This window comes from Pempheris klunzingeri, chromosome 23 (genome assembly GCF_042242105.1).
Source record: "Pempheris klunzingeri isolate RE-2024b chromosome 23, fPemKlu1.hap1, whole genome shotgun sequence".
Taxonomy (NCBI): domain Eukaryota; kingdom Metazoa; phylum Chordata; class Actinopteri; order Acropomatiformes; family Pempheridae; genus Pempheris; species Pempheris klunzingeri.
The window spans coordinates 16,412,987-16,437,910 of record NC_092034.1 but is presented as its reverse complement, the minus strand read 5'-3'; the positions used below and the strand labels follow the sequence as shown (position 1 = coordinate 16,437,910).

The 24,924-nt window shown below is 40.8% G+C and overlaps 2 protein-coding genes across 3 annotated transcripts in view; one reads left to right on the top strand and one right to left on the bottom strand.

The window, feature by feature from the left end:
• Nucleotides 1–23,102, bottom strand: part of adam19a (ADAM metallopeptidase domain 19a) — a 115,856-nt gene extending 92,754 nt beyond the window's left edge. For both annotated transcript variants that reach the window (XM_070855112.1, XM_070855113.1), the window contains exons 1-2: nt 22,925–23,102; nt 10,237–10,316 (exon numbers count right to left, since the gene is read on the bottom strand). In XM_070855112.1, the coding sequence (XP_070711213.1) occupies nt 10,237–10,316; nt 22,925–23,054 (210 nt within the window). In that variant the 5' untranslated portion in view covers nt 23,055–23,102. The remainder of the gene's footprint in view (nt 1–10,236; nt 10,317–22,924) is intronic.
• LOC139223152 (membrane-spanning 4-domains subfamily A member 4A-like) overlaps nt 1–24,924 on the top strand; it is a 174,707-nt gene that overhangs the window by 83,587 nt on the left and 66,196 nt on the right. The gene's annotated exons all lie outside the window — the stretch shown is intronic.

Below are 24,924 nucleotides of genomic sequence, written 5' to 3'. Positions count from 1 at the left end.
CAATGCAATATTTCACTCTTTTCATCTGCTGAAAGATCTTTCTTTCTCCCCAGATTGCATGAAACCTGTGACTTGCTTAATAATATGGAACAACCTCCTTAAGTAGTTTCCATTTAATTAGGCTCACCTGCCAAATAAATTATCAAACCTGTCTGAAATTGATGTCAGTGTTTTAAACAGACAGGAGAAACAACACAAGCTAAATGTTTCAATGAAAAACAAAAAGTTTATTTAACTGAAATCCTACTTGCATAATAATTTGGAACAGTGTATATATATATTAAATATAGATTTATACACACCTAATTTTCAACAGCAAATACGTTTTGAAGAAACCATTCACCTTAACCACGTCCATCAAATTTCAGTGCAGTGCATTCATGTGGTGCTTAAGAAAAGAACATTGCCACTGAACATAATTGAGGCAGCGAGTCGTCACAGGAAGAACAAAATGTTTTTGAAGAGGGACTAAGAGTGCGACCTGTGAAACACACTAAATAGGACTCAGCTGCTTGTTTCAACTGTGGCTGATCACTAACAGGTAGAGCATCATGCTGCTGCCAGTGTGGGTCTCTGATCTTCAGTGGTTTTCAGGTGTATTTTGATTGGGTCTGACTAACCTCGGGTCCTTTTCAGATCAGAGTTTTTTTGTTTCTTTTTGGAAAATTGATGCATTTTTCTGGTTCTGATCAGAATTTCAGAATGCTTGAGTCATCACCTGGTGAAGTTTAGAAAAATATTGTGTTTTTTTTGTTAAATACTTAAAAAAGTCAGTGCATCCCACATCTCACTGTGTCAAATCAGCACTGACTTTTACAAGAACCACCACCTTTCCCTAACTTTAACCAACGGGTTTGTATTTGAAATAACACTAGAAGTAATGCTTTAGCTGTCAGGGGGCACATCATGTGGTAACAAAGTTGTGCAGATGTTTTTTTATTAACATTCAGGTTGACAGTGAGCAGTTTTCTATATGCAATTTTTTTTTTATAAATTATGCTCCTGGCAGCATTATATTTCCTTTAAAATACATGATATAAATATATATATGTTACCTTGTTGACAAAGATAAATGGGTAGGCCAAACAGAGAGAAGTTTTTATAGAAGGATTAGATTTCTGTGAAGTGTTTGTGCATGCTACATTTTCTGGTGTCATTCTCGATGTCCTGTCTGTGTGTCTTTTATGACTCATGGTTGTGTGAGTGTTGGCATTTGCTTTAAAGGGAAAAAAAGGCCTGCTCACTATTCAAACCAAAAATTTGCTTTGAAAACAAGTCATATCCCATTTTTGTGCCTTGAAATATCCCTAAACACCAGAAGACTGGAATCAACTTGTTCATTGTCGAAGATGTCTCTGTGTTCTAAAGACAGCCGGATCAAAGGAGCCTCCTACTGGAACATCACAGCACAAGATTCTGCCTCCATGCCGTTCACAAAGCCAACCCTGCTGCGATCAAAACACAATTCCCAACGGCTCTCCCCTACCTTTCTCCACCCAAAATACTTCATTATATATGAATAAACTGTAAATGTCTGAGCTACCGTAAAGTTGACTGACAATAAATAGCCATGATTGCTTTTAAAAGCTTAGTTTAAGATCTTGAAAGCCTTTTTTTATATTTTCAACATGCTTTGCTTTTTCTACGACATCTATCTTTTTGATTAGTAGAACATTTTACAGATATATTTAAGTTACCTGCCAACAGTTTGTAATGCTACATTTGATCAAAAGGAAATATATATTTTTCCACAATCAACTACGGCAGTCTGATCAGACCAAATTCATTGACCCTTAGTTTTAAAATTTTTATGAAAATCATTTTGTGAAATTGTGAACAATCTCATCTCAATATCTGCTTACTAGCATGTCCAAGAGCTTTTAATCATATCACATGTTCTTCACCAATAGATGATGATGCAGTAGCCACTTGGTCCCAACACACTATGATAGGACAGATTTTTCTTTTTTTTTTTTTTTTTTTTTTTTTTAAAGGTAATGGAATATGACAAGATGTAATGAAGCACTGCCCCCAGTAAAAGAGTATTAATTTTGAAATGAGTGAGCAGTAGCATAGGGGAATACTAATATTTTGAAGCAGTCCAAAATAGAAAATAATAAATAAATAATAAAAAGGCATGACACTTGGGGAATAATGTATCCTTTAAGGGCTTCTGATAGGAGAGCCTCTTTTAGAGAAACCTTTACAAATAACTTATATTGACAGCTGGCTGATGGGTAGTGGCACTAAGAGGCGTGATCTTTTTCTCTATCTCCATTTAAAACTCATTATTCAGGAAATGCAGTTTCTCGAATCAATTCTGTGCTTTGAATGTGTTTATAATTTCACTTGTTAACTTTGTCTGTATTCATTTTCCCAGAAAAGGCTATTGATCCTGCACATGGCCGTATTATGCTCATTATCAAGGCTGGAGATAACAAATTACTTTTACTGTGGCTACTGTAGAGCTGTTGTTTCTTTTCAGTGTACTTTTTTGAGCAATTTTAAAAGTGTCTGTAAAAGTCTCGATAAACCTTGAGAGAAGGGAACAAGTTGAATGAGCCAAATCAGCAGCTGCAGCAGTGAAAAAAGCTGCTGGTGTGTCTGCAGGGTGCAGGAGGGCTGAGCTCCAGAGAGCTCCATGCCCAAAGAGGAGCCACCCTGCACTCTTATTTGTGTAAGGGTGCGGTTGCATTGGTGAGAGTATGCTGCTTCAGATGCCAGTAAGACAGTGAAACACTGCACAGAGGATTTTAAAACTCTGAAAAATGACAGCTGTGCTTTATCTTGTGTCCCGACAGTTGCACTCAAAACGATTCAACTCCCATTGCAAATTAGGTGTATTGGCAACATTTACAAACTTTCAGCTGTGTTCAATGAACGAGAATATAATTAAAATAGCTCAATGCAACTAATTTGCATTGAGTTAATTTGTTTCAACCCCCTAAATAGAGTCCCTAATAAGTGCACTCAATTGCAAATCAGGTGTTGTCTCAAGCACACCTGATGCAACTAATCAAGGGCCTCATTAGTTGCATCAGGTGTGCTTGAGACAGAACACACTAAATATCCAGAATAGCTAGGGGTTTGTTTGGTTGTCTGTTAGAAATATGGGTAAGTTAAGAGAATTGTCTAAAAAGTTAAAAGAGATCATTGACTTGCACAAACAAGAAAAAGGATACAAAAAGACAGCAAAGGCAGTGAATGTTCCTAGAACTGGACGTGGCAGAAAGAGGAAGCCATCACCAGCTGCCACCAGATTTCTGCAACTTTTGCACATGTGTCTAATGGTAGTATATCTGTGAAACTGGCTGGATAGTCATCGCCCCCGAGGAATGAATCCCAGTGTTTTCCACAGATCTCTCCTCTAGTACAACTGTCCAAGTAAAACCTTCATTTGTACCACAGAAATATTAATATCTAGTAACCAGATTATCATACAATTTGCTCAGCATATTCATTCTTCCAAGGGGGGTGAACTTTAATCTATCCGCTGAACTCGAAACTTGTTTTTCCTCTAGTGCCACCCACGGGACAAGATTCTGCTGGTAAAGCTGCCTATACATGATCAGTTGCAAAACCATTCTACTCAATTGCCAGCGAGCATTGTGCTCAAATATATTTGTTGCTGACCTTTCAATGTGTGCAGCATAGCCAGAGGCGATAACACGTGTTGCGCCTCTGCAAACGTGTGCGCACCATGTTCTGCTTCCTGCTTTGTGGTGAGTGAAGAGCAAATTGCATCATCTGTAGGGATATTGTAACTACATACTGACTAAGGCAAAATAGTCAGTATGTTGTTAGTTCAACTGTAGGATGTAATAAAAAATAGGTCCTGTAAAACTTGAGTTCAAAAGTCAGATTTATCACGACAAAGTCATTTCTGCATTTGGCTGCTGGTGTCACGTGTTTGCATCCAGATGGAGGTTTAGTGGAGATGGTTTGCCAATTTATTGCTGAACAATAGTCACATGGGGAAGGAACTAGATATACACTGGGGATGAGCAGTGCTAGCATTGACATCTTATTGTCAATCAAGCAGGAAAACACAGTTTCAGCACAGCTGTGTCTCCAGCAGTTGGCAAGGGGAAGCACAAGGGGTCAATTCAATTTCAGTTCATTTAATGCAGTGTGTCCATGCAATGCTAATGTACTTTGAGGGACTTGAACACAGGAAATGTGTGTTATAGACTGCTGCAATCTCAGTGAATAATTACAAGACACATGACTATTTACCCATCTAATTTCCATCCTTCATGCCAGGTACTTACTGCTATGCTCAGGGCTATATTCATGATTTTTGAATTCTGCGTGGGGGAACATGGTCACAGAGTGGGTGGAGTAGGTCCTGAGGTCCTGGAATACTCATGCAGCAGGTTCTCATGCAAACCCCCTACGACTTTGACTGGATCAAAATGAGAAGGTGGCGCTACATGAGGCCTTTCAAAATTCCTCCTCATCCATCATTCTTGTGATTGTCAAGCCACCAAAAAAATCAAATAGTGCACTTTCCCTGACATGAGCAGTAAATTAATTTAAATTTGTATGGAACAATCAGGTTCTTTTGTGTTGCAGATCTTTTGTTATTTTTTTTCAAGAAATGTAATTCCTTCCCCTGAATATTTTCCAGTGCTCTTCTGCTCCCACACAGCCAGCACTATTGTGCCGGAGCTCGGATTTGCACGCAGAAAAGACTTCAGTTCTGTTGATTTGCAGAAGGCCAAGTGTGGGACAATATCTGCATTTTCACACGAAGCAGACAAACACATCTTACTGCTTTTACACTCCTGACCCTTCAGCCCGACCTTGGATGATACAGACAGAGAGCGAGAGGAACACGAGGACAGTAGAAAGTGATGAAAGCTCACTGTTGACACCTCTATGCCTCTGCATTCATGCCTTAACACTCGTCCCCACCTACACTGCATTTTATCCTGCTTGTCACAATTTTTTTTTCATCTAATGTGTGTCCAAAACAGGCTGGTATGAGGATTCAGCTCCTAGTCCAATGTTAATACACTTCACAGCCAAAAGCACATGGACACCTAAGCCTTACATATCTCCACTACAGCCTGGCTGCAAGAATTTTGCTCCTGTTCAGCTACAAGAGCGTTAGCGAGGTTCAACGCGGACGTTGGTCGATAAAGTCTTTTTCGTGTTCCAGTGCATCCCAAGGGTGTTGGGTGAGGTTGAGGTCAGGGCTCCATGCGGGCCGGCCAAATTCTTCCACACCACATTGGGGAAAATCCCGTCTAGCTTTGTGCATGGAACAATGTTGTGTTGAGACGAGCTCAGAAGAACACTGTTGTCTAAATATCATTGTATTAAAGAGGAGTTACATACATGTGAACATGTGCAACATGCAGAAAGGACTGATAAACTCAGATTACAACACACATAGAAGGAGCCTGACTTCAGTCTCTCTTCAGGATGCAAGTATTCCACTCTATCATTAAACAGAAAATAGTTGTGTGCTGCTATATTAATGTTCTGCTTTTGTAATGTTCTCAAATAGGGAGCCTTTAACTTGTGTTAAAGTTAAGTAAGCTACAGAAGCGATAATATTAAGCGTAACTACAAAAGATTGAGAAATATTCGATATTTAGTTAAACTATCATGTGAAATTAGATTTAATTAGGATTATGTATTTTGCAGTATTCAACACGACATGAGGACACCTCATTTTTCTAAATGACTTAACAAATTGTGTAAATATTGTTTAAAAAAACAAACTTTTTTTTTTAAAAACTACATACAGTGATTAGTACTTTAATCTTGAAGCAGTTGCTTGTATGCCCCCCTATGCTTCCTCTTCATGCATGCCTTGCATGGCGAATGGAAGATTCTTTCTCCCGCTTGGTGATTAGAAAAAGTTCAAAAAAACTTTATAGATCCCCAGGAGTCAATTCAGGCAAACAGGGGAACAACCTCCGGGTCACAGCCGCGTCGCTCAAAAGCTCAACAGCCAATAGGAACGCGCCCTTGAAAGAGCCCGCCCACGCAATAGGTTTGTGTCAAAACTCAGACAAAGAATCTGGCCATAACCAAAAGAGAGAGAGGGCGAGAGCAAAACTACATCCTTGAACAAAATAAAAGACAGTTATTTGTTTTCAAGAGACATTTTTTATTTTGAAGGTTATCATTTTTTGCATGAGTTCATTTTTTTCTCTCTCAAATCCATTTATTTTGATTGACTTTTAATAAGTTTTGCTTGAAACTTTGGAAACAAATCTGATTCCATAAAAGTGAAAAACAAAAACAAGAATCATCAAGAATCTCCTATTGTTGAGACACAAGTGTGTTATATCTTGTAATACTTGTGAAATAGGAACTTTTTAATTATTAATTTATTTTGGATTTTGGAGTTCTTTGGAGGTCTTTTAAAGCTGCTGTTCATGTTTAACAGTAGATATCAGTGTTCACCCACTTCATTCTCAGGCCTCAAGTCGATCAGACAGCTACAGTTACTTCAGAGTGCTACAACTCGAGTTCTTATTAAAGACCAAGAGGGAAGACCATACTACTCCAGTTACCAGATCCTTGCATTGGCTTCCTGTCTGTCAAAACATTGATTTCAAAATACTACTGTTGGTTCTTGAAGCCCTGAATGGTTTAGGGCCAAAATACATTGCTGTTATCTCGATGGTCTTGGAGAGGCCTGATTTCTGTCCAGTCAGAACTAAACAATGAGAGGCAGCATTCAGATTTTATGCACCACATGTCTGGAACAAAATTCCCATTAGACTTTTCTGCCTTTCATTAATTCAGACATTTTCTTAATTTCTTGCACTGCAACTTTTATTCTTTTATACTTGTCTTATTCTCTTTTAGCTTGTTTTTATTTTCTTGTGTCTCTGCTTTTAATTGCGCAATTATTAATTAATAAGCGTCTTTTTATAATGTGTTAATAATGTCACAATGCTTTGAACGTTTTATGTGAAGCACTTTGAATCGCCCTGTTGTTGAAATGTGCTAAATAAACTAAATTGCCTTGCACTCAACCGGGACAACCCAGAACACATTGAAGGATTACTCATCCCATCTGGCCTGGGAATGTCTTGGGCTCGCAGACATGGCAAGGAAAGATAGTGGCTGGGGAGTAATCTGAAAAGTAACTAGTAACTAAAGCTATCAGACAAATAGAAGACAAAAGAGCAATATATGCCTCTGAGACATAGTGAAGTGGAAGTAGGAAGTATAAGTGCCTCAATTTTGTGCTTAAGTACAGTCCAGTACAGAATAATTGAAGTGGTATAATAAAGTTGGAATAATGAGGAGTTGTTTGAAAAAACTGCTGAATTCGTGTGGGTGTTCAATTCTTTGAAACATACTAATTAAATCTTAAAACAGTTAATTCGATTTAACTTAATTGTCGTACTGGGAAGTAAAAACGGGACTTTGATCACCCCTGACAAATAATTGAAAGATATGAGACGGTTTATAAAACTACAACAACAAATGGAAATAGAAATGAAGTAGCTTTTTCTGTGTGATAAAACTAAATGTGAAAAATGAATGAAGGTGGATGCTACCCTAACTGATGTCAACTTAATGACACCTTTTCGATGATATTCTTTCAAGACATGCAATTAGTAAGATCACCCCCATTTGGGGCTATAGGGTTCATTCCCCCATGTCACCACGTGTGTCAAATTACCCTTAAGCAACCTCAAGGCTGGATATGAAGTACATACATATGCTACAGCCATATTATACTACATTTTGTCTGCACGTTAAACAAAAGATACATCGTTCATCCTACAAAGTAGACCGTCAGGAATGAGCGTGATCGTGTATTTGATTGGCCAACACAGTGCACTGGCATAAGATGCTGCAGTTAAAAAAGTAAGTTCAGACTTTTTGCCAAAAGACATAGACATTTTTTCTTTAGGAGCCATACACATCGGCACCACTATTGCATCAACACTGTGGCTGTAATTAAATAAATGTTAGGAATGCCTTTGAACGCACAATGTTCATTTTGGATCATCTAACTGCTTCCAAAACACCCTTCCTCACACTTTTTTTAGAAATCAGACAAGAGGAAGGCCCGGTACATCACCTAGTAGAGTACCATTTATCAAGCCTGAATCCAGCCTGGGCCCTTTGCTGCAAATCATCCTCCCCTCCCTCTCTCTCTCACTCCATGCTTTCCCTCTCTTTTCCTCTCTCTAGAATGCTAACCCTCTTCATTTCCTCAAATGTTGAACATTAATATCCACTCGTAAGCATGCCAGTTAGCGCCAAGACTCTGGTATGCAGAGGACTCTAGGGGTCTGAATCATTCTGCATTTTAATTTTTCACAGCAGGGTCCACCCTCTAATTATCATAAGCATTAAGATGCACAAGAAGCAGTCAGATGCCTTGAGTTATCATCATCAGTTAAAATGGTGCCAGTCGAGGGAGTTGGCCTGAGTCTGAGCCTGAGAAAGATGAGGATGAACTGACAAAGGCCAGACGTGCTGCTGTAGTTCGACACTTTCAGAGATTTGTGCTTCAGTCCAAAGCTCCAGTCATTTCTCTCACTTCACTGTCCTTCCTGTGTCAGGCCAGCAATTTAACCATTATGTCTTATAAAATCAAAAGATAATTCTGATATACATATATGCATTTCTAAAAGCTTTGATGCAAATGAACTTAAGTGTGACCCTAAAAGCCACAGCAGTGCTTGAACTTCTCCTTGTCTATAGACAAAATGTAACATTTGATTAATTTGGCTTATTATTTCAAATCAAATAAACAGAAGCAGTCACCTCCTCTACATGGATGACATCAAGCTGTATACCAGGAATGAGCAAGACATCGACTCACTGAATCACATCACCAGGATCTACAGCAATGACAACTGAGTGTCATTCCGGCTACATAAGTGCGGTCAGATGGTATGGAAGAGAGGGAAGATGCTCAAACCAAGGGGGTGGAAGTACCAGAAGGCAGCATTGCAGATGTTCAGGACAGCTACAAATACCTTGGGATCCTGCAGGCCAATGGGAACCATACGGAGGCCGCAAGTAAGTCAGCCACAGCCAAATACCACCACAGTGTAAGGCATGCCCTGAAAAGTCGGCTGAATGGGAAGAACAATGTCCGAGCCATCACAACTTATGCCCAGCCAGCCATCAGATCCCCCCCGCTGGCATAATGAGCTGCCTAAAGGAGGAGATAGGGGCCACTGATATCAAGTCAAGGAAGCTCCTCACAATGCATGGAGGGTTTCATCCCAAGTCCAGCACACTAAGCACACACAGAAGAGCATGCACTAAGTACAAGATCCATCGAGACGGGGGTCTACACCAGACAGGACCTCAGCTGAGAAGGGGATTTGTTTTTTTTTTTAATACTCATAAATATATTTATGTTTTTTAGACAAATTATAGTGCATGTGTTGTGTATGCATTGTGCATCCAGATCTTGAGAGACCATTTAATGCCCTTAGAAACAAAAGTTCTATGTGTGTATTGCCTGTATGTTATTGTCTGTTGGCTGGCTATTTAGCATGTCTGAGCTTGTGTATGCTCACTATCACACTGTCACATCTCTCTCAGGATTGTACTACACTTCTATACAGAAGCAAAAACACTGTTATTCTGACTTAACCATTTCCAAGGAACTACGCTGAGTCATAATTTTTGTAAAGGGCACATAGCCAATGTTCTTGTCCTCCCACCTGTTTGTGCATGTGTATGCAGAGTACGCTATGTGTTTATGTGGACCAGCAAAAAGGTTGTGGAAGATGAGTTAGTCTGTTGGCTGAAAAAGAAGGCAGTATCAATCATCACACCACCAAGCGTCCCCTCAGGATACAAGCAAAAAGAGCAGACATCATTTATTCATCCATTAAAACAGACTGTGGCAAAGGTGTGTTGAAAAAAAATCTCTCTCAGCTTGTAATTGTTTCTTTGTCTCATTACGTATACGTTCAGACACAATTTAAAACCTGAACCCCCATGGCTCTTTACACAACTTCCGGTGGGGCTGAGCAAGAGGAAGCATCACCGTGTTGCTGGCTTTGTACAACACTTGAATCTTGCTCGATGTAATAAGCACTGCAAGCTCTTGAGGCCACAAGCAGACTTTAGACTTTTACTCTTTTTACCAGCCAGATATATCTGTCTAATCATAAAGTGTTAAACCAGTGGCCAAAGGCAAGGCAGGTGCACTGTAAAGTTGCTTTCACGTGGCAGGGTCAGCGTCAGTGAAACAAAAACCATAGAGAGGTGGATGAGATTTCTCACCTGTGTTGAGGTCTTGGCCTCCCTCTTGGTTCGGCCCTGAGAAAGCCATTGCACTGTCACTGCCCTTCCCTTTCGCAACCCTGGAGGATACAAGGCATGAGGGACATTAATAGAATGTAGAACCACATACAGCACATAGGCTATGCAGATGGAAAAAGCTTACCCCACTGCACAGCGTAGTGTCAGTATACACCGAAAAAACATCCAATAAAAGGGAACTGTGACACATATGCTAATGAAATCAAAAATGAAAACTGCTCAGTTTCAGTGTGATAAGACTGGTTAACATGGCCATATATGGCAACTGTTTGAGTATTTTCCCCTCAAATGATACGCCCACTGTTCAGCACGTCCTTGTAGCTCTTGTGGTTATTTTACATTAAGTCAATTTCTTTTGGGTTTTTCTGCATGAAGAAAACTGCACCAAGAAGAAAACTTTATACACAAGGGAAGCACTCCTTCCGCTGAGCTGAAGAAGCCGTACTGTGGAAGCAGAGCCGGTGCTAAGCTAGAAGCCAGGAGAAGGAGATAAAAGGATACAGACCCAGCAGCCTGATGCATTCATTGTGATGTTAGGAGATTTTAAATCATGTCGGCCTCACCTTGCATCTGACTGTACCACAACAGAAAGCAGGACACTTGATCTGCTTTATGCAAATGCCAAGGAGGCATACACCACTTGGCAGATCAGATCACAACCTGGTCTTTTTGAAATCTTCCTTTATTAATAAATAGCCTATTTGTATCATGTATCAAAATTCTTTTTGGCCTGTTGTTGGCCTGGCTGGGGGGTCTCATTGGCCTGTACAATGGCAGGGGAAACACTGAAGTACCAGTCCAAACTAAGAGCTTGCAAGTTTCCTGAGCTTCAGATGATGTGACAGCTCACTTCATCTTTAGCTCCATTCTTTAAATAAGGTCAGGAGAGTGTTTCAGATAGTATTCAATGTTCATTCATTTCCTAAATAAACAAATGACACACTGGTCTGGAGTCATTAGGTTATCCTCTATGCAGAAAACATTAAGAAGTTGGAGGGGATGGGGCTCTCCATCATGCAGCTCCCCTGAATGATTGAGGCTTTGGGGCGCTTAATAAACCCCAGGCAGATGTGATACCGAACCTCAGAGTAAACAAATCAGTGCTGTTCTTCGCTTCACTTCACTTCACTTCGATACTTACACAGAATCTGTGCTGAACCTTTTCAATTATAAAATCACTTGTGTGACAGTGTGTGAGAGTGTGTCTGTCAGGTGCTACATGTGAGCTGGATTAGCCGATCTCCCCCCCCAATCGGCACTGCAGCGGAAGAATGAAGCGGAGGTGGATGAGTGCTTGGATGGGTGGATGGAAGAGGATAAGGAGAGGCAAAAAGATGGTCCACTCCTCCATCCAAGATCCTAAACCTCATTCCCCAGTTTAGCAGAGAGCTCATTGGATACAGTGTCTTATCCGCCCGCTCAAACGACCACCTCAGGGCACCCGTTCTCAGTCGGAGACAGAGATAGAGCCCTCTATGGTAAATGATCTTTTAAATACTTCCTCTCATGTTTCGTACCTTAACCCTCCTTTTCGTCTCGTCTCCCGCTGCAGCTCTGTTGGTACGGCCGGATAGTTTAACGTCCCTTTCGTGTAAAAGAGGCAACAGAGCACCAGACAGGTTCACGGTTTTCTGACCTCTACAACCGCTCTGAGGCAAGAGGCAGAATGATGAGTTGTACAAAGTTTGAGAGAAGAAGTTGGCAGCGTGCCTTCCAAAACAGATGCCCCTGGGTCCGAAGAAAATCAATTTATGTTTAGGAAGGTTTTATAACACCATACATTGAGTTTTTCAGCTCTGCTACAAGTTGGTAGCTCCATACACTGAAAATGTCTTGATGGAAAAGGGTAAGGAGGTGAAGCTCAGCTTCTCACAGCCCCGTAAAAAAAAAAAAGCAGTCCATTTTGTTAGATTTAAAATCCACATCTCTAGACTATTTGTCTGTTTTTTGACATCTCAAAGTCAATTTAGAGAAATGACTGGAGGTGACAAATCTTTGACAGAAAACCCCACATTAAAAACTTGGTTGAAGTGAACAGACAGACTAAACTTGGGGTCAAACTGGTTAGTTCAGCGTGTTGTCATCCATATCTGAAGGCACAGCCAGGTGACAAGCCTGCGAGAGCTTGAGAAAGATGTTCATTTAGTTTAAGTGCAATAATTTACATTACAAACTTTCTCCTCCTCCAGGTCTCAAACACACACCTCTCACACTTGTCTCATTCATTTTCTTATTTACTCTCTCTAGAGAGGAAGACAGACGATTCGCACTCACACACACCAGCAGCTATTACTGTAAAGGTGCTGGGGGGGGAAATGAGAGGTGTCATCTATATATATGACAGGATAGGGTAGATAGGGAAGAGGGGAGGGCAGAGAAATGAGGAATAATTCACAGCAAATCCTTTATCTTCTTGGGGAATGACTGTGGATTCACTTTGTGGGGGGGGGGGGGGGGGGGGGGGGTTGGGGCTCTCTTGGGAGAAAATGGGAAGAGAAAACTGTTTAATTGCTTTAGGTTATCAAACTCGAAGCCACCTGCGTTTGGCCTATTACCATCTATCCTTGTGCTATCTCCGACAACAGACACTGCGTATAATGGCAGCTCTGGCCAGTTTGCTGCTGCTTTCTGTTTCATATCATGCATGCCCAGCCCCACTCAAGTGCTGAATTGTTTAATCCCTTCTTCTTTTTTGTCCTGCTTTCCCTGCCATTCAGCGCCAGACTGAATGTGAATGGATATATCTTTTCTTTTTAATCCAATTTTGGGACATTTTCTGAAACTTGGGAGGGTGGTGAAATGTTTCGCAGGGTAAGACCGCAACACAGAGACAATGTTAGATGGAGAGACATGACGGAGGTATGTCATGATCCTCAAACTGGGATTGTTCACATGTATTGTGAAAACATCTGCGTTACGGACACGAAGCACTAGAGGCTGGCTGTGTACGCCACTGTAGCTGCTTCCTCTACAATGGGCATCGAAGACACTCACTCCTGATGCAGCCGTCGGCCTAATTGAAAGAAAAATCCTGCAGAAAGTGGGAACTCACTTTTGTGCACTCGCCAAGGGGCAGGTATAATGACGACAGTCGCAGCGAGAGCCAGTCATCCAGCTCCCCTCACCTTTCCAATCACTAACTGTTGAAGTATCTCCTAACTTTCTTGTGTACTTAAAAGTTTGAAATAAATATTTCAATGAGTTTTCATAAAAGTCTCACATTGCTTTCAGTGGATTCTGTCATTACTGACCAAACTTCAGCTGTTCATCATCATATGAGGCAACAATGCTAACCATTGCACCAACATCCTATTGAAGATATTATGGACAAGGACATGTTTAATCAATGTTTGAGAGAGCTGAGTTGAGAAAGTCACTATTTTCTGTTTGTACCTTTGTACACCGAATGATTGTTGAAGCAGCACTTGGGACAATCACAATATATCCACTTCTTCAAGTTCAGTTACACCGCTGCAGCTCACATCAAACACCGTAAAAATCAATAGTTTCCTGAATGCATCACTTCTGCTGTGCCTCCAGAATACACTACTATAATGTCAGGTTAGGACTGTTTTCCCAGGGCACCATTCTCATCTAAAAGCAAAATGACTGCTTAAATATTCCTAAAAGAAAACACTGACATTCACTTTGCTTTTTACTGGTTGCTCAGTAAAAAATGGACTCATGGTCATAAAAAATTCATGATAACATCTACTGTAACTGTCACTTTGTGTCTGTGGTATTAAACATTTCAAATTACAGATGTACAAGGTTTTCCGGCAGCCAGTGTTTAAATGTAGTTGAAGTGGATCAAACTGCAATTTAACACTCAACAACCAACAAAGTAGGACTAACGAATACAACAATATTGTCACCAGTTTAAGATCTGTCACAAGTTTGCTTCGCAGGAAAATGGTAAATCGGTAAATCATTCTGTGTGACCATTTGCCAGGAGCTGTTTTTGAACAAGGAACCACATACACTGCATACACCCACCTTATCTATGGTTGGCAAGAACAAAAGATTTTAAGGGTCAGAAATGAAACCATTCCAGTCGCACACAAAAACAAGCTATGATGCACTGAAGCAATGATGAGGCCCCGGCAGTTGGTTAATGGGAAGCAATTGAAACTGATGCTTATGTAATGAATGGGGCACACCCATTATCATTCCTGGGCCATTATATACCGACACTTTGTCACCCCCTTCTGCATCTGTATGAAATGCTAAAGGGGAGTCAGCATTGAGTTATTGTCATATATGTAATGTAACTTCACTTGCGTAACTAACACACTTGTTACTAACCTAAATCATCATCTTTTCCTAAACCTAACCACACAGTCCCGGTGCCTAAACCAAATGAGTCTCCAACGTTTCACCACATAAAAACACATATTATGCATATTATTGTTGACGGTCAGGGGCCAGTGCATCTCATATGGACTAGTTTTTCTCCACAAACCAGAAGCGGTGGGAGTTTGAGTGGTTCCCTGTCTGCACTGATGATTGTTCACTTTCCCTCACACCTGGCAGAATGAGAGCCAGCTTAAGAATGTGTGTGTGTGTGTGTGTGTGTGTGTGTGTGTGTGTGTGTGTGTCAGACAGAATAACAACCACATCCAGTGATATGCTGCAAATTATTCCTGCAGATCCTGAAAAGCTTTAACATTTACATATAAATAAGTGTGGGTTTTGCTTGTCTTCATCACAAAGTGATACGACACAGCAGTCATTCAAACATACTCTGACCACCTACTTTAGACTGGCAGTCTCTCTATGTTATGAAAAATTATTCCCATTTCTCTAGGTTTATATTTTTAAAAGCTTTTTTAAGGCTTTGTTGGACTTAAATATTTCACAGAACAAAAAATGAAAGCCTTTCAGAGACAACCAACAGACCTGCCGCTCACACTTGTGTGTCATCTAAATGACATAAACTACTCCAAGGTACGTAGGTGATGTGTTTTACACTATGTTGTCCCCCGACAAGCTGGTTAACCAGATGCACCTCAAATTTGGTAAGAAGACATTGATGATGCTTCATAGTGAAAACTATGAGTTGTGTGAGTTTTTGTTGAAAGGCAAATTTCAATCCTTCGCCATTAACAAACAAACTGTTCTAACTTGACTCCACATGGTCAGATATTTACTAAATTTGACCAGGCCAATTTTGAATCATAGTCATAGCGCCAACTACTGGCAACAGAAAATGGCATGTTATTTTGATCCACCACTCCCAGTAGGTTAACCTCACGTGTTCAAAAAGTCTCAAGACGTTGCCTATGCTAAACTGTGAGGCTTTTATCTTTTCATCAAATGCTGTTGTCATTGCTACACATTGTTCGCCATGAAACATGAAGTTGTTGACATCAGGAGGCCTGAAATGTGTAATGTGATGTGGGTTATGGCTTTGGGTGTGGCAAGAGGGCTCCAGGGCACCCCCTACAAAATTTCAATGAACTATGTTTCACCTACATGTATGAAATTCCCTTGGCATATGAACCATGCCCAGCCTTGACCTAACCCCAACAGGAAGTCCACTATTTTGAATTAAGTGTGAACATTTGGTACATTTAATGGGTTCTTAAATTGCTTAAGTAGTCCAAAAAGGTTAATCGGATCCACTTCAAAATTGATCACCATGTCGAAAAGACCTTAAGGATGAAAAGTTGTTCAAAGGCTGCACTAAACCCATACGGCGAGGGGTTAAATACCCAAAATAGTTGTTATCCCTTCAGGGTACATTGTCCAATCTGCCCCAAATTTCACAGGTTTGCTAAGACTTGCAGCCTGAAGACATGCCGATGCCTTCAGGCTGGCAAAATTACAAGCAGACGTATTTTTAATGAGTAGCGTCTTAAATGTCAATATCTTCTGGTTCCTTTCCTCCTCTATGATAGTACTCTTGACATCTTTGGGTTGTGGACAAAACAAGACATTTGAGTCATCTTGGGCTTTGGGAAACACTAATCAACATCAACATCATCAGCATCATCTGGATTTAATAGACCAAACAATTCGATTAATGGAGAAAATAATCGCTGGCTGCAGTCCACTGTTTTCTCCCATTTTACAGATGAAACAACTACTTGAAAAAAAAAAAAAAAAAGAAAGATTTTTCTATAATGAAAATAATGCACAGCCTCATCCACATACAGTAAAGTTCAATAATATTTGTTCTGTATCATCTGCATTTGGAAAATTCAATAGCAGAGAAAGAATAATCCACAGATCTTGCAGTGCGGTTTCATTGAGAAATGTTTTCTACCAAAGCACACCTGCCATCTGCCTGCCTCTCCACAGAAAGTAGAACTGGATGCAAACAGCATTCTTCTGAGCTGAGCTACAGTTCAGTGATGTTGTGTTTGTGTCATCACGAGTGCGTCTCGTCCTGGCTCTCTTCCGTCAGGAAGGAGAAGTGATCAAACCATTCCTAAGGATTGAATCACCACATCATTTAAGCTTAAAGGAATGTATTCAGCTTGTATGTCTTATGTGCGAATAAGCTAAAAGTCCTTATTTTAAAAGCAACATTATGGATTTTATAAAATGTCGAGTGGCTACATAAAAACACTTGATCACCCCGTGCTCATGCAGAAGTGGATGAAAGTTCATTCCTGAATGTGTTGGTGACTTTTAAACATATACATAACCACATATCATACAGAGTGACAACTGTCACATGCTTGTGTTTGACAACATTTTGAGAATTTTGTTAAATGAGCACAATTACCACAAACATTTTTCATTGATTGATTTTTAGATTGCCAGGCCAAATCCATTCTTGACATTTCCAGATTGGGTCCAAATTAATTTTAGAATGACTGGACACCAAAAAAACAAAAACAAAAAAACACATGGAAAGCGATTTTTGCAAATTGCATCCAAGCTACTTTTGGATTGTTGTTTAAAATGCAATTCAAATTGGATTTCTATGGATGCGTCTCGGTCTGTCAATCACTTGCAATGCAACATACAGACAATTCCAGAGTGACACAAGTGCATCATAGTGGCTGAGCAAAGGGCTGGGCAAAATCCTTGCTTCTCCAGGCAGAGTAGTATGGAGGACAACACAGAGTCCAGACTTGAAATAAATTCCCTTCACAGGGAAGATGCCATTTCTCATGCTTCCTTGCTGCGAAGCCACATTACAAGTGCACATAGTTTCTGATGATCACGTCATTACCACAACCCATGCAGATAAGTTAGTGATGTCTGGACACACAAATCTGACCACTTGTAAGTAACAATGGGGAGAGTCCGTCTTAAAGCTGATGTGCATGCAGTCTGAACAAAAAGACATTAGATCGAGAGAACACTAAACAGCACTGATGTTCTCCTTCATTTCAGTTTAAACAGCTGACAATATCCGACACTTGGTTTTAGAGAAGAGTTATCTGTTGTGGAAGAGCAGCTCTTTTCTCAGTTCATTATAAAAGAGGTTACAACTTTCAAAAAAAGGGTGTAGAAGTGCATTGCACTCCATCCTGTCATGGAGACCGATAGCACTAAACTGTAACAGGAAGCTCTCAGAAACATGTCTGGCAGCCCGTTACCTACACACTACAGACCCACAAAGCATAAACACAACACTTGGAAATGAATAATGAATAAAAGAAGCCTGCACAACAGACCAGAAAGGACATAAGCAGACTGTGGGTGTTGCAAATAACCACCATGCAACCTTGTTAGTTCAAATAAAATGTCACCAAAGAGGGCAACCTCTCTGTCACGCCACCATTAGAAGTTTACAGGGCTGTTTTTTTTAACCTTTTCGATGACACAACTGAGATTGAGGGTGTGACAAAACTGATGCAGACAGCTGTCAGGAGGGGGTGCAGGCAGCGTTTCCCACAGCATTTTGTGAGACTGGTGGGTGGACCTCACACCCTGTAAGGCCATGCTCCAAAAAATTACATTACAGTACATTTTAACATGGAATGCATCAATCCGGTGCATCAACCCACATAGCTGACAGGTCTGGGCCAGATCTGGCGTCAAGCCGGCACTGCTGGCCGACTGCTGGCATGGCAAGTGGTATGTCAACCGGATGTGGGCCAGGTCTGGCAATGATGGCACTGTTTATAATGACGGCATGCCACATGTGGGCTGATTGTGGTTTGGTTTATGTGGCCCAGATCTGTCTATGCCACATGTGGGCCGATGGTGGTTTGGTTTATGTGGCCCAGATCTGTCCATGCCACATGTGGGCCGATTGTGGTTGAGCTGATGTTGCACATATCTGTCTCATATGGCATGTGTTCTCATTTGCTAAGTCATACCTTTAAAATGTGTGTCTCACACACACCACAGAATGGCCATCTACCTGACAACCAACCAACCAACCAACCAACCAACCAATCTTGTCCTTCGCTCTCAATGGCCATCCCTCAACATGTGACCCCGTTCCCTGCACTCTCATTGGCCCCTAGCTACTTCCTGTTGTAAAGAGCCCGAACAGAACCGGATGCGGCGTTTTGAGCAGAGAGAGAACAAAGGGATTAGGGATTACCAAAGTCACTAGTGATAGCTAATCTGTGCCCCAAACATCACATGTATCCTACTGGGAAAACGTGCTGATGGGGAGATCTGGCGTAACAGGGATGCTCATATATCCTTGTTTAGAAACCAGGGAATGAATAAAGTATTCACATATATTTGTGATATATTTAGAATGAGCATATCTGGGTGTAATTTTGGCATGCCTTGTTCAGAATCAGCCCGTGTTCACCCAGTGCTGATAATTCCTCTGTTCTCCTCACATCATCAACTAACCGTCTGAAAGCCTCCACTCAGCTTTTCTTTGTGGTACGAGTTAACCTGCTTCATTGATTTCCATCAAAGTAATGGCGTCACAAACACAAAATTTAAGAGTATTGATGTGCTAAGTGCAATTCTTTTTACTATGCCTGATGCTCTTTTGAAAAATCAAAAGATTAGGGAGTCAGTCTCTGGGGGGGGGGGGTCACCCATGGCAAAAATGTCATGCAAACCTCCTACTTAGATACTAAAATTACAACTGATAAATTTAAAGTAAGCAGAAACAGAAAAGAGAGGAGTCGAGTATGCTTCAAGGGGTTAAGCTCAATGCATTTTGAGGCTCAACGTAGTCCAAAAATCTTTGGAATTTTGTTTAATTCATCGTGGGGAGAGCTCTATTCTGTGATTGGGTGGGGAAAAAAAGGGGGGGGACGCTCTGGAGTGTTTCTGGCCCCAGACGCCGAGGCACTAATAATTCTGGATTCTCGTCTACCACCATCAGTGAAGTGGTAATTTAAGAAAAAGTGTGCAGGGCTGATGCTGCAGCAGTGTTTTTGATGTCCACGCAAGTCTAATGTGTATACTGTAAATCTGTAAAACCAACAGTCAAAGATCTAAAAGATTAGAGTACAGATTTACTAAAAGATGTTAAACATCAACAACCACTGCGTTGCTCTGAAACATAGTGTTCAGTCTTTCTGTGGTCATATGGCTGCAGTGGAGTTTACGTTGTTTGCATGTCTATGTTGGAAAAAAAACCCCCACATAAAACACATCTCTAAAAAATCTCAATATGAACATGTCACAGAAAATGTGCCCCAAAAAACCCAACACAGGCTGCAAAAACTAATTTCTAATAAGAAATAAGTTCTTGTTGTTGATGTGGATGTCACGGTGTGATGTCGTTTCACCTGTGTGTACACTGATACATTGTTCTTTCGTCTTTCTCGTCTCTAAATGCCCCTTTAAAAAGTGCACCACAGGTGAAAAGAAAAAAGAAGCAAAATGAGGCTTGTGTTCAGTTATTACAAAAGTATCTGCCAAGGTTAGTGCCAAACTCTTCCTCTAGTGGATATAAAGCCCTGCTCATTATAATTTCCTAGTTCCCAAATAGAGCAGGTGAAGACAAATTGTCCAGGCCAGGTTGAACAAAAAAAAAGACGAAGACTCACAACCTTGTATCAGAGCAGCGAAATTAATTTGGAAACAACAATGTAGAAATACTACAGCTAGTAAAAGTCATGCATTTAGGATTTACTTTGGACCCCGACCGCCCCCCCTTCAACCCTGGCTCTGTTCGAGGTTTCTTCCCGTTAAAGGGGAGTGTTCCTTTGCCACTGTCGCCTGATGCTTAAAGAGTTTGGTTTGGACCTGCTTTTTACGTAAAGCGCCTTGAGATAACATTTGTTATGACTTGGTGCTATCTATCTAAATAAAGACTGACTGGTTGTTTAACTATACGATACGAAAATACTAAAATATTAACATCAAAATGTAACTGAAGGCAACAATTGTACTTTAGTATTGTTAAGTACTTGGTCAAACATGACGCCAATCATAAGGACTTTATATACCACCATCTGTCATAATAAAACAGTGTAATTCATTTGTTGATTACATTTGGCATTGATCATCTGAACGTGAGTAACTAAAGCTATAAAACGAGTGGAGTGAAAAGTACAACGCTGACCTCTAAAATGTAGAGTGTGCATGTAATTAAATTAAATGACAAATGATAGATAAGCAAATACATTTTGGGGACACTTCACTGACCACAGCCTGAGCCTCCATATGGTCTGCAGATGGTGCAGACCGTCTTTCCACCTTGACTATCTGATGCTGCTCATGTGGGGATTCTTGAATCCTTAATGTTGAATTCCTGAATCGTTGGGTCTCTCTCTAATGAAAGAGTTTGGTCTAGACCTGCTCTTTATGGGAAGAGTCTGGAGATAACGCTGTTATGAATTGGCGCTATATAAATAAAGATTGATTGATTGATATATAAAAAAAAATAACCATCACCAGTACAAACTGCTTGTTGTCTCATGTACCGACTATCTTTAAAATCAAGGGTTTTAAATATGACAGGCAAAGATATTTTCAGCGATCAAACACAGACTCCAAATATTAGACAAAAGTGATGTGTTCCAGAGAAAAAGCATCTCTCCTCCCCACACAATAGCTCAGAGGACAGCAGAGGGAGAGGCTCCACAGAGAATACACACTCTCTCACACACACACACACACACACACACACACACACACGAGAGGAAAAAAAAAACAACCTGGACACTGATCTAGAAACTGTAGGTACATCAATAATTTTTCTAACTCTGAGGCAGATACATCATCCCTGCACAGTATCAGGCACTGAGTTAGCTATGCTGCAACACCCGACCAACAGCGAGGTCTGAGGACAGGCAGGGATCAGCGCCGTCTCCGTGTCACAGCCGTGAAAAGACTCATGAAAGTGCCTGAATCCCTCTGACTGCGCAGGAATCAAACACAGTTCTGGCTGAGGTCACATCTCATTCTATTCTACTGGGCGTTACTTTTTTAATTCTTCAGTGAATTATTGGCAGAGATGATGAAATATCATTTCACAACAATGCAGCTGTATAACTGAATATGTATCTTTGATGCTCTGTGCTACTATGCAGTTTTTCCCAGTCACACACATTTAACCTTGTGATGTGAAACTCATGGGGGGGGGGGGTCATAATTTGATAATTTATTCAAATGATCACTGTGACTGCGCTGAATGGTATTTTTGCACACCCTTACACACCCCTACAATAAAGGCGAAGAATTTGACCAATGCTAAAAACATGGGGGGGGGGGGTTGTGCACTCATTTCTGCAAGAGAGCAGAAGTGTTTGTGGAAGTTTGTAAAGAAGCCACACACACACACACACACACACACACACACACACACACACACACACACACACAGGTTGTTAACTCCATTAACTTGGAACATCTGTTTTTCAATGGGGAGTATTGTTGGGAGTCTTGGTCCAGGCACACATGACTAGGCAGGATGATGCATGTTCATACCAGCCATTATCACACAGGCTGACCTTTCAGAGCGGCTGGCTGAGAACGGGAGGCCGCTGAGCACATTCAGAGTCTCACAGTGGATATGGTGTCACTTCAAAACACAGGACGCTGCCATGAGTCACAGCCGGGACACAGGCTGTACAGCGAGGAACAGGATCCAGGGATGGGTTTGACCCAACAAGGCCTCATTCAGGGCTTTCTGTGACATTGAGCTGAGGGCCGGGCTCCTCTTTCCTGCCAGTCTGCTGTGTTTCACTATTTCTCTGTCCTTTTATGGACAACACACTAAAGGACAGGGCTGATTCTGCAGCACGGTTAGAAAAAAACACTTTCAACATCTGTCCTACATGCAAACAGCTGTAAACCTACACAGTGAGATAGAACCACATTATAAGGGGCTTTGTTTGCTCCAGAAGTTAATATGTCAACTTTTAGAATCACATCTTTCCCCCTCTCAAAGCCTTCCACAGGCTCAAAGTGGACATGCTGTCGCTGTGTTCTGTGATTTTAGTTTTTTTTTTCTTGTTGTATCTGAGGGAAGAAGCCACACACTTGTGGGGAAGGTTTGTGGGTCGTGTGTGTTGCGCCTCGGACAGAAAAAAAGCGACGCGGCATTAAATTGCCAGATTTTTGAATGGAGTTTGGCGTGCGCGGTCCTCTTCTTTTACATCAATTACACCAAAGTTCCCAGAGCTCTCACCCGCTTTACTTCCCGCTTCAACTAAGCCCAGTCACACTCACTGACACTTCACATCTTCCATGCAATTTTTTTCTTATCTGCCGAGCTCCGTCATGCAACTGGTAGGCTTCTAGAAGAAGTTCAATGTACCTTGTTCTCCAGTGTTTGCGCCGGAACGTCCCACGGCGCCGTTCAGAAACAGAAAAGAAAGCAGAACGAGCAGACGTCCACATTGTGCCGGTGATATTTGACCATTTTTCTGCCTGTGTTTACTGTACATCCCTGTGTACCTCGGTACCGCCGACCGTCCTCCCTTTCCCAACCGATGTTCAACTCTGTGTCCCGTTTTAATTCCTCCGAGCGTCAATACCGGGAAGGCGAATGCAGCACTTCCTGTTTGCACCTTCAAAATAAAAGCGCGATGAAAGCAATGTCAATTCTGTTTATTGAATTGTATATATAAAAGCAGCAATTACAGTCATACATTCAATAACGTATAGCTATTGTTATTCAGAACAAACAACAAACAACAAACACCCCCTACCCACACCCCCCCAACCCTGGCACATATCCCCTCCAAAATAAAAAGTTGATCAGGAGGACAACATGAATAATCACCACAAGTGAAAAGTAAATATATAAGATAAAAAATAACATTAAATGGGAGAAAAAAAGAAGAAAAGAAAAGAAGAAAAAGAGAAACAACGTTTTTTTTTAGTGCCAGAAATTAAGATTCGGGCCATTAGGATAGATATAAGAATATTTGCTGTCATGCTGATGTTTCCTCATCAGATTTCTGAAATTCACATAAAGACAGTGTTCTTTAATATCCATTATTATTTCAGCATTTATCACAAAACAAGCAATAGCAAAGAAAACAAGTCCACACTGTGCATGCTTGATAAATAAGAATAAATAACCACTCAGCCGGTCTAATCAGACAATTAGTCAAGTACATTCTGCTCTTCTCTGCTTCTCATACCAGTCTCTCCTCTCCTCTCCTCTCCTCCTTTTCTTTCCATGTCTTCTCATGCTCTAAATGATGTGTCTAAACAATCCTTTCCTACACACAAACCAGTGTTTCTTATAAAACTGGAGTGCACGGTGTGGATGTGCACAGCTCACGTTTCACAGGAACCTGAGAGCAAAACGCTGTTAAGGGTTGTTTGCCAATTCCACCAATTGTTATTCTGCAGTGTTCACAGCAGTCTGTAAAATGTCACTCAAAGGCACATTTAAATTATTCATGAGTGATGAATTTTAGCATTCTTATGTACATATACACTCTGTATGACATTTGAAGCCGTTTTGTTATTTCATTTTTATTTTTTGTCTTACGAAATTCTATCTATTGTTGTCTACTTTTGTTTTGTCTTTTCATAATATGGATAAGTGAAGCACTTTTGGCTGCACGGTGTGTCAAAGGCGGTATATAAATTTAACTTGAGCTGAGTTGGGAATCACTTTCAAGGAATGGTTGATTCATAGAGCTGAAATATAGAGTTATCTTTGTGAAACCTCCTCGTTCAGTCACAAAAACCTAAATAAGCTGGCTGAGAGGAGATTGTAAGTAATGACAACCTTCTTGCTGTCGTCATTTCCCAGTCAAGTGGCATCTAAATATCAATATATACCAATATACAATATAAAATGTGCGTTTTCTGTTTTAAAAGTACAAACGTGGGAACACTAGAAGCACTCACCCCTCTCATCTTTTATAATAAGAGTCATTTCTGCATCTGAACTATGAGAAACACTTTTAATATATTGCCCTGTCCATTCAACATACAATCCAATAGGACTGGGTGAGGTAGAAGAAAACACTTCAGCTGGTAAAGACATTCCTAAAGTCAGAATTTAATTGGCATGCATTGTTATGTATGTTGACTGTATGTCCACCAACTGCACTACTACAATGTACGCATCTCAGCATGTGTTACTGGACTGGCATTTTGTAGACATGGTGGTATTTCCTGCGATAGTTTTAACCTTGACTTGTCTAGGGGGACTTTTGCTGAGGGTGCGTCTGTGCTGTAAGCTTCTGCAGACTCTCAGAGCTCAGATATCACAGCTTCTCTGCAGCGAGTAAATCCACCAGGAACTGTTTTCTCCCCGTTCTTCCCCTTGAACAGATCACGTAGACTTGAAGG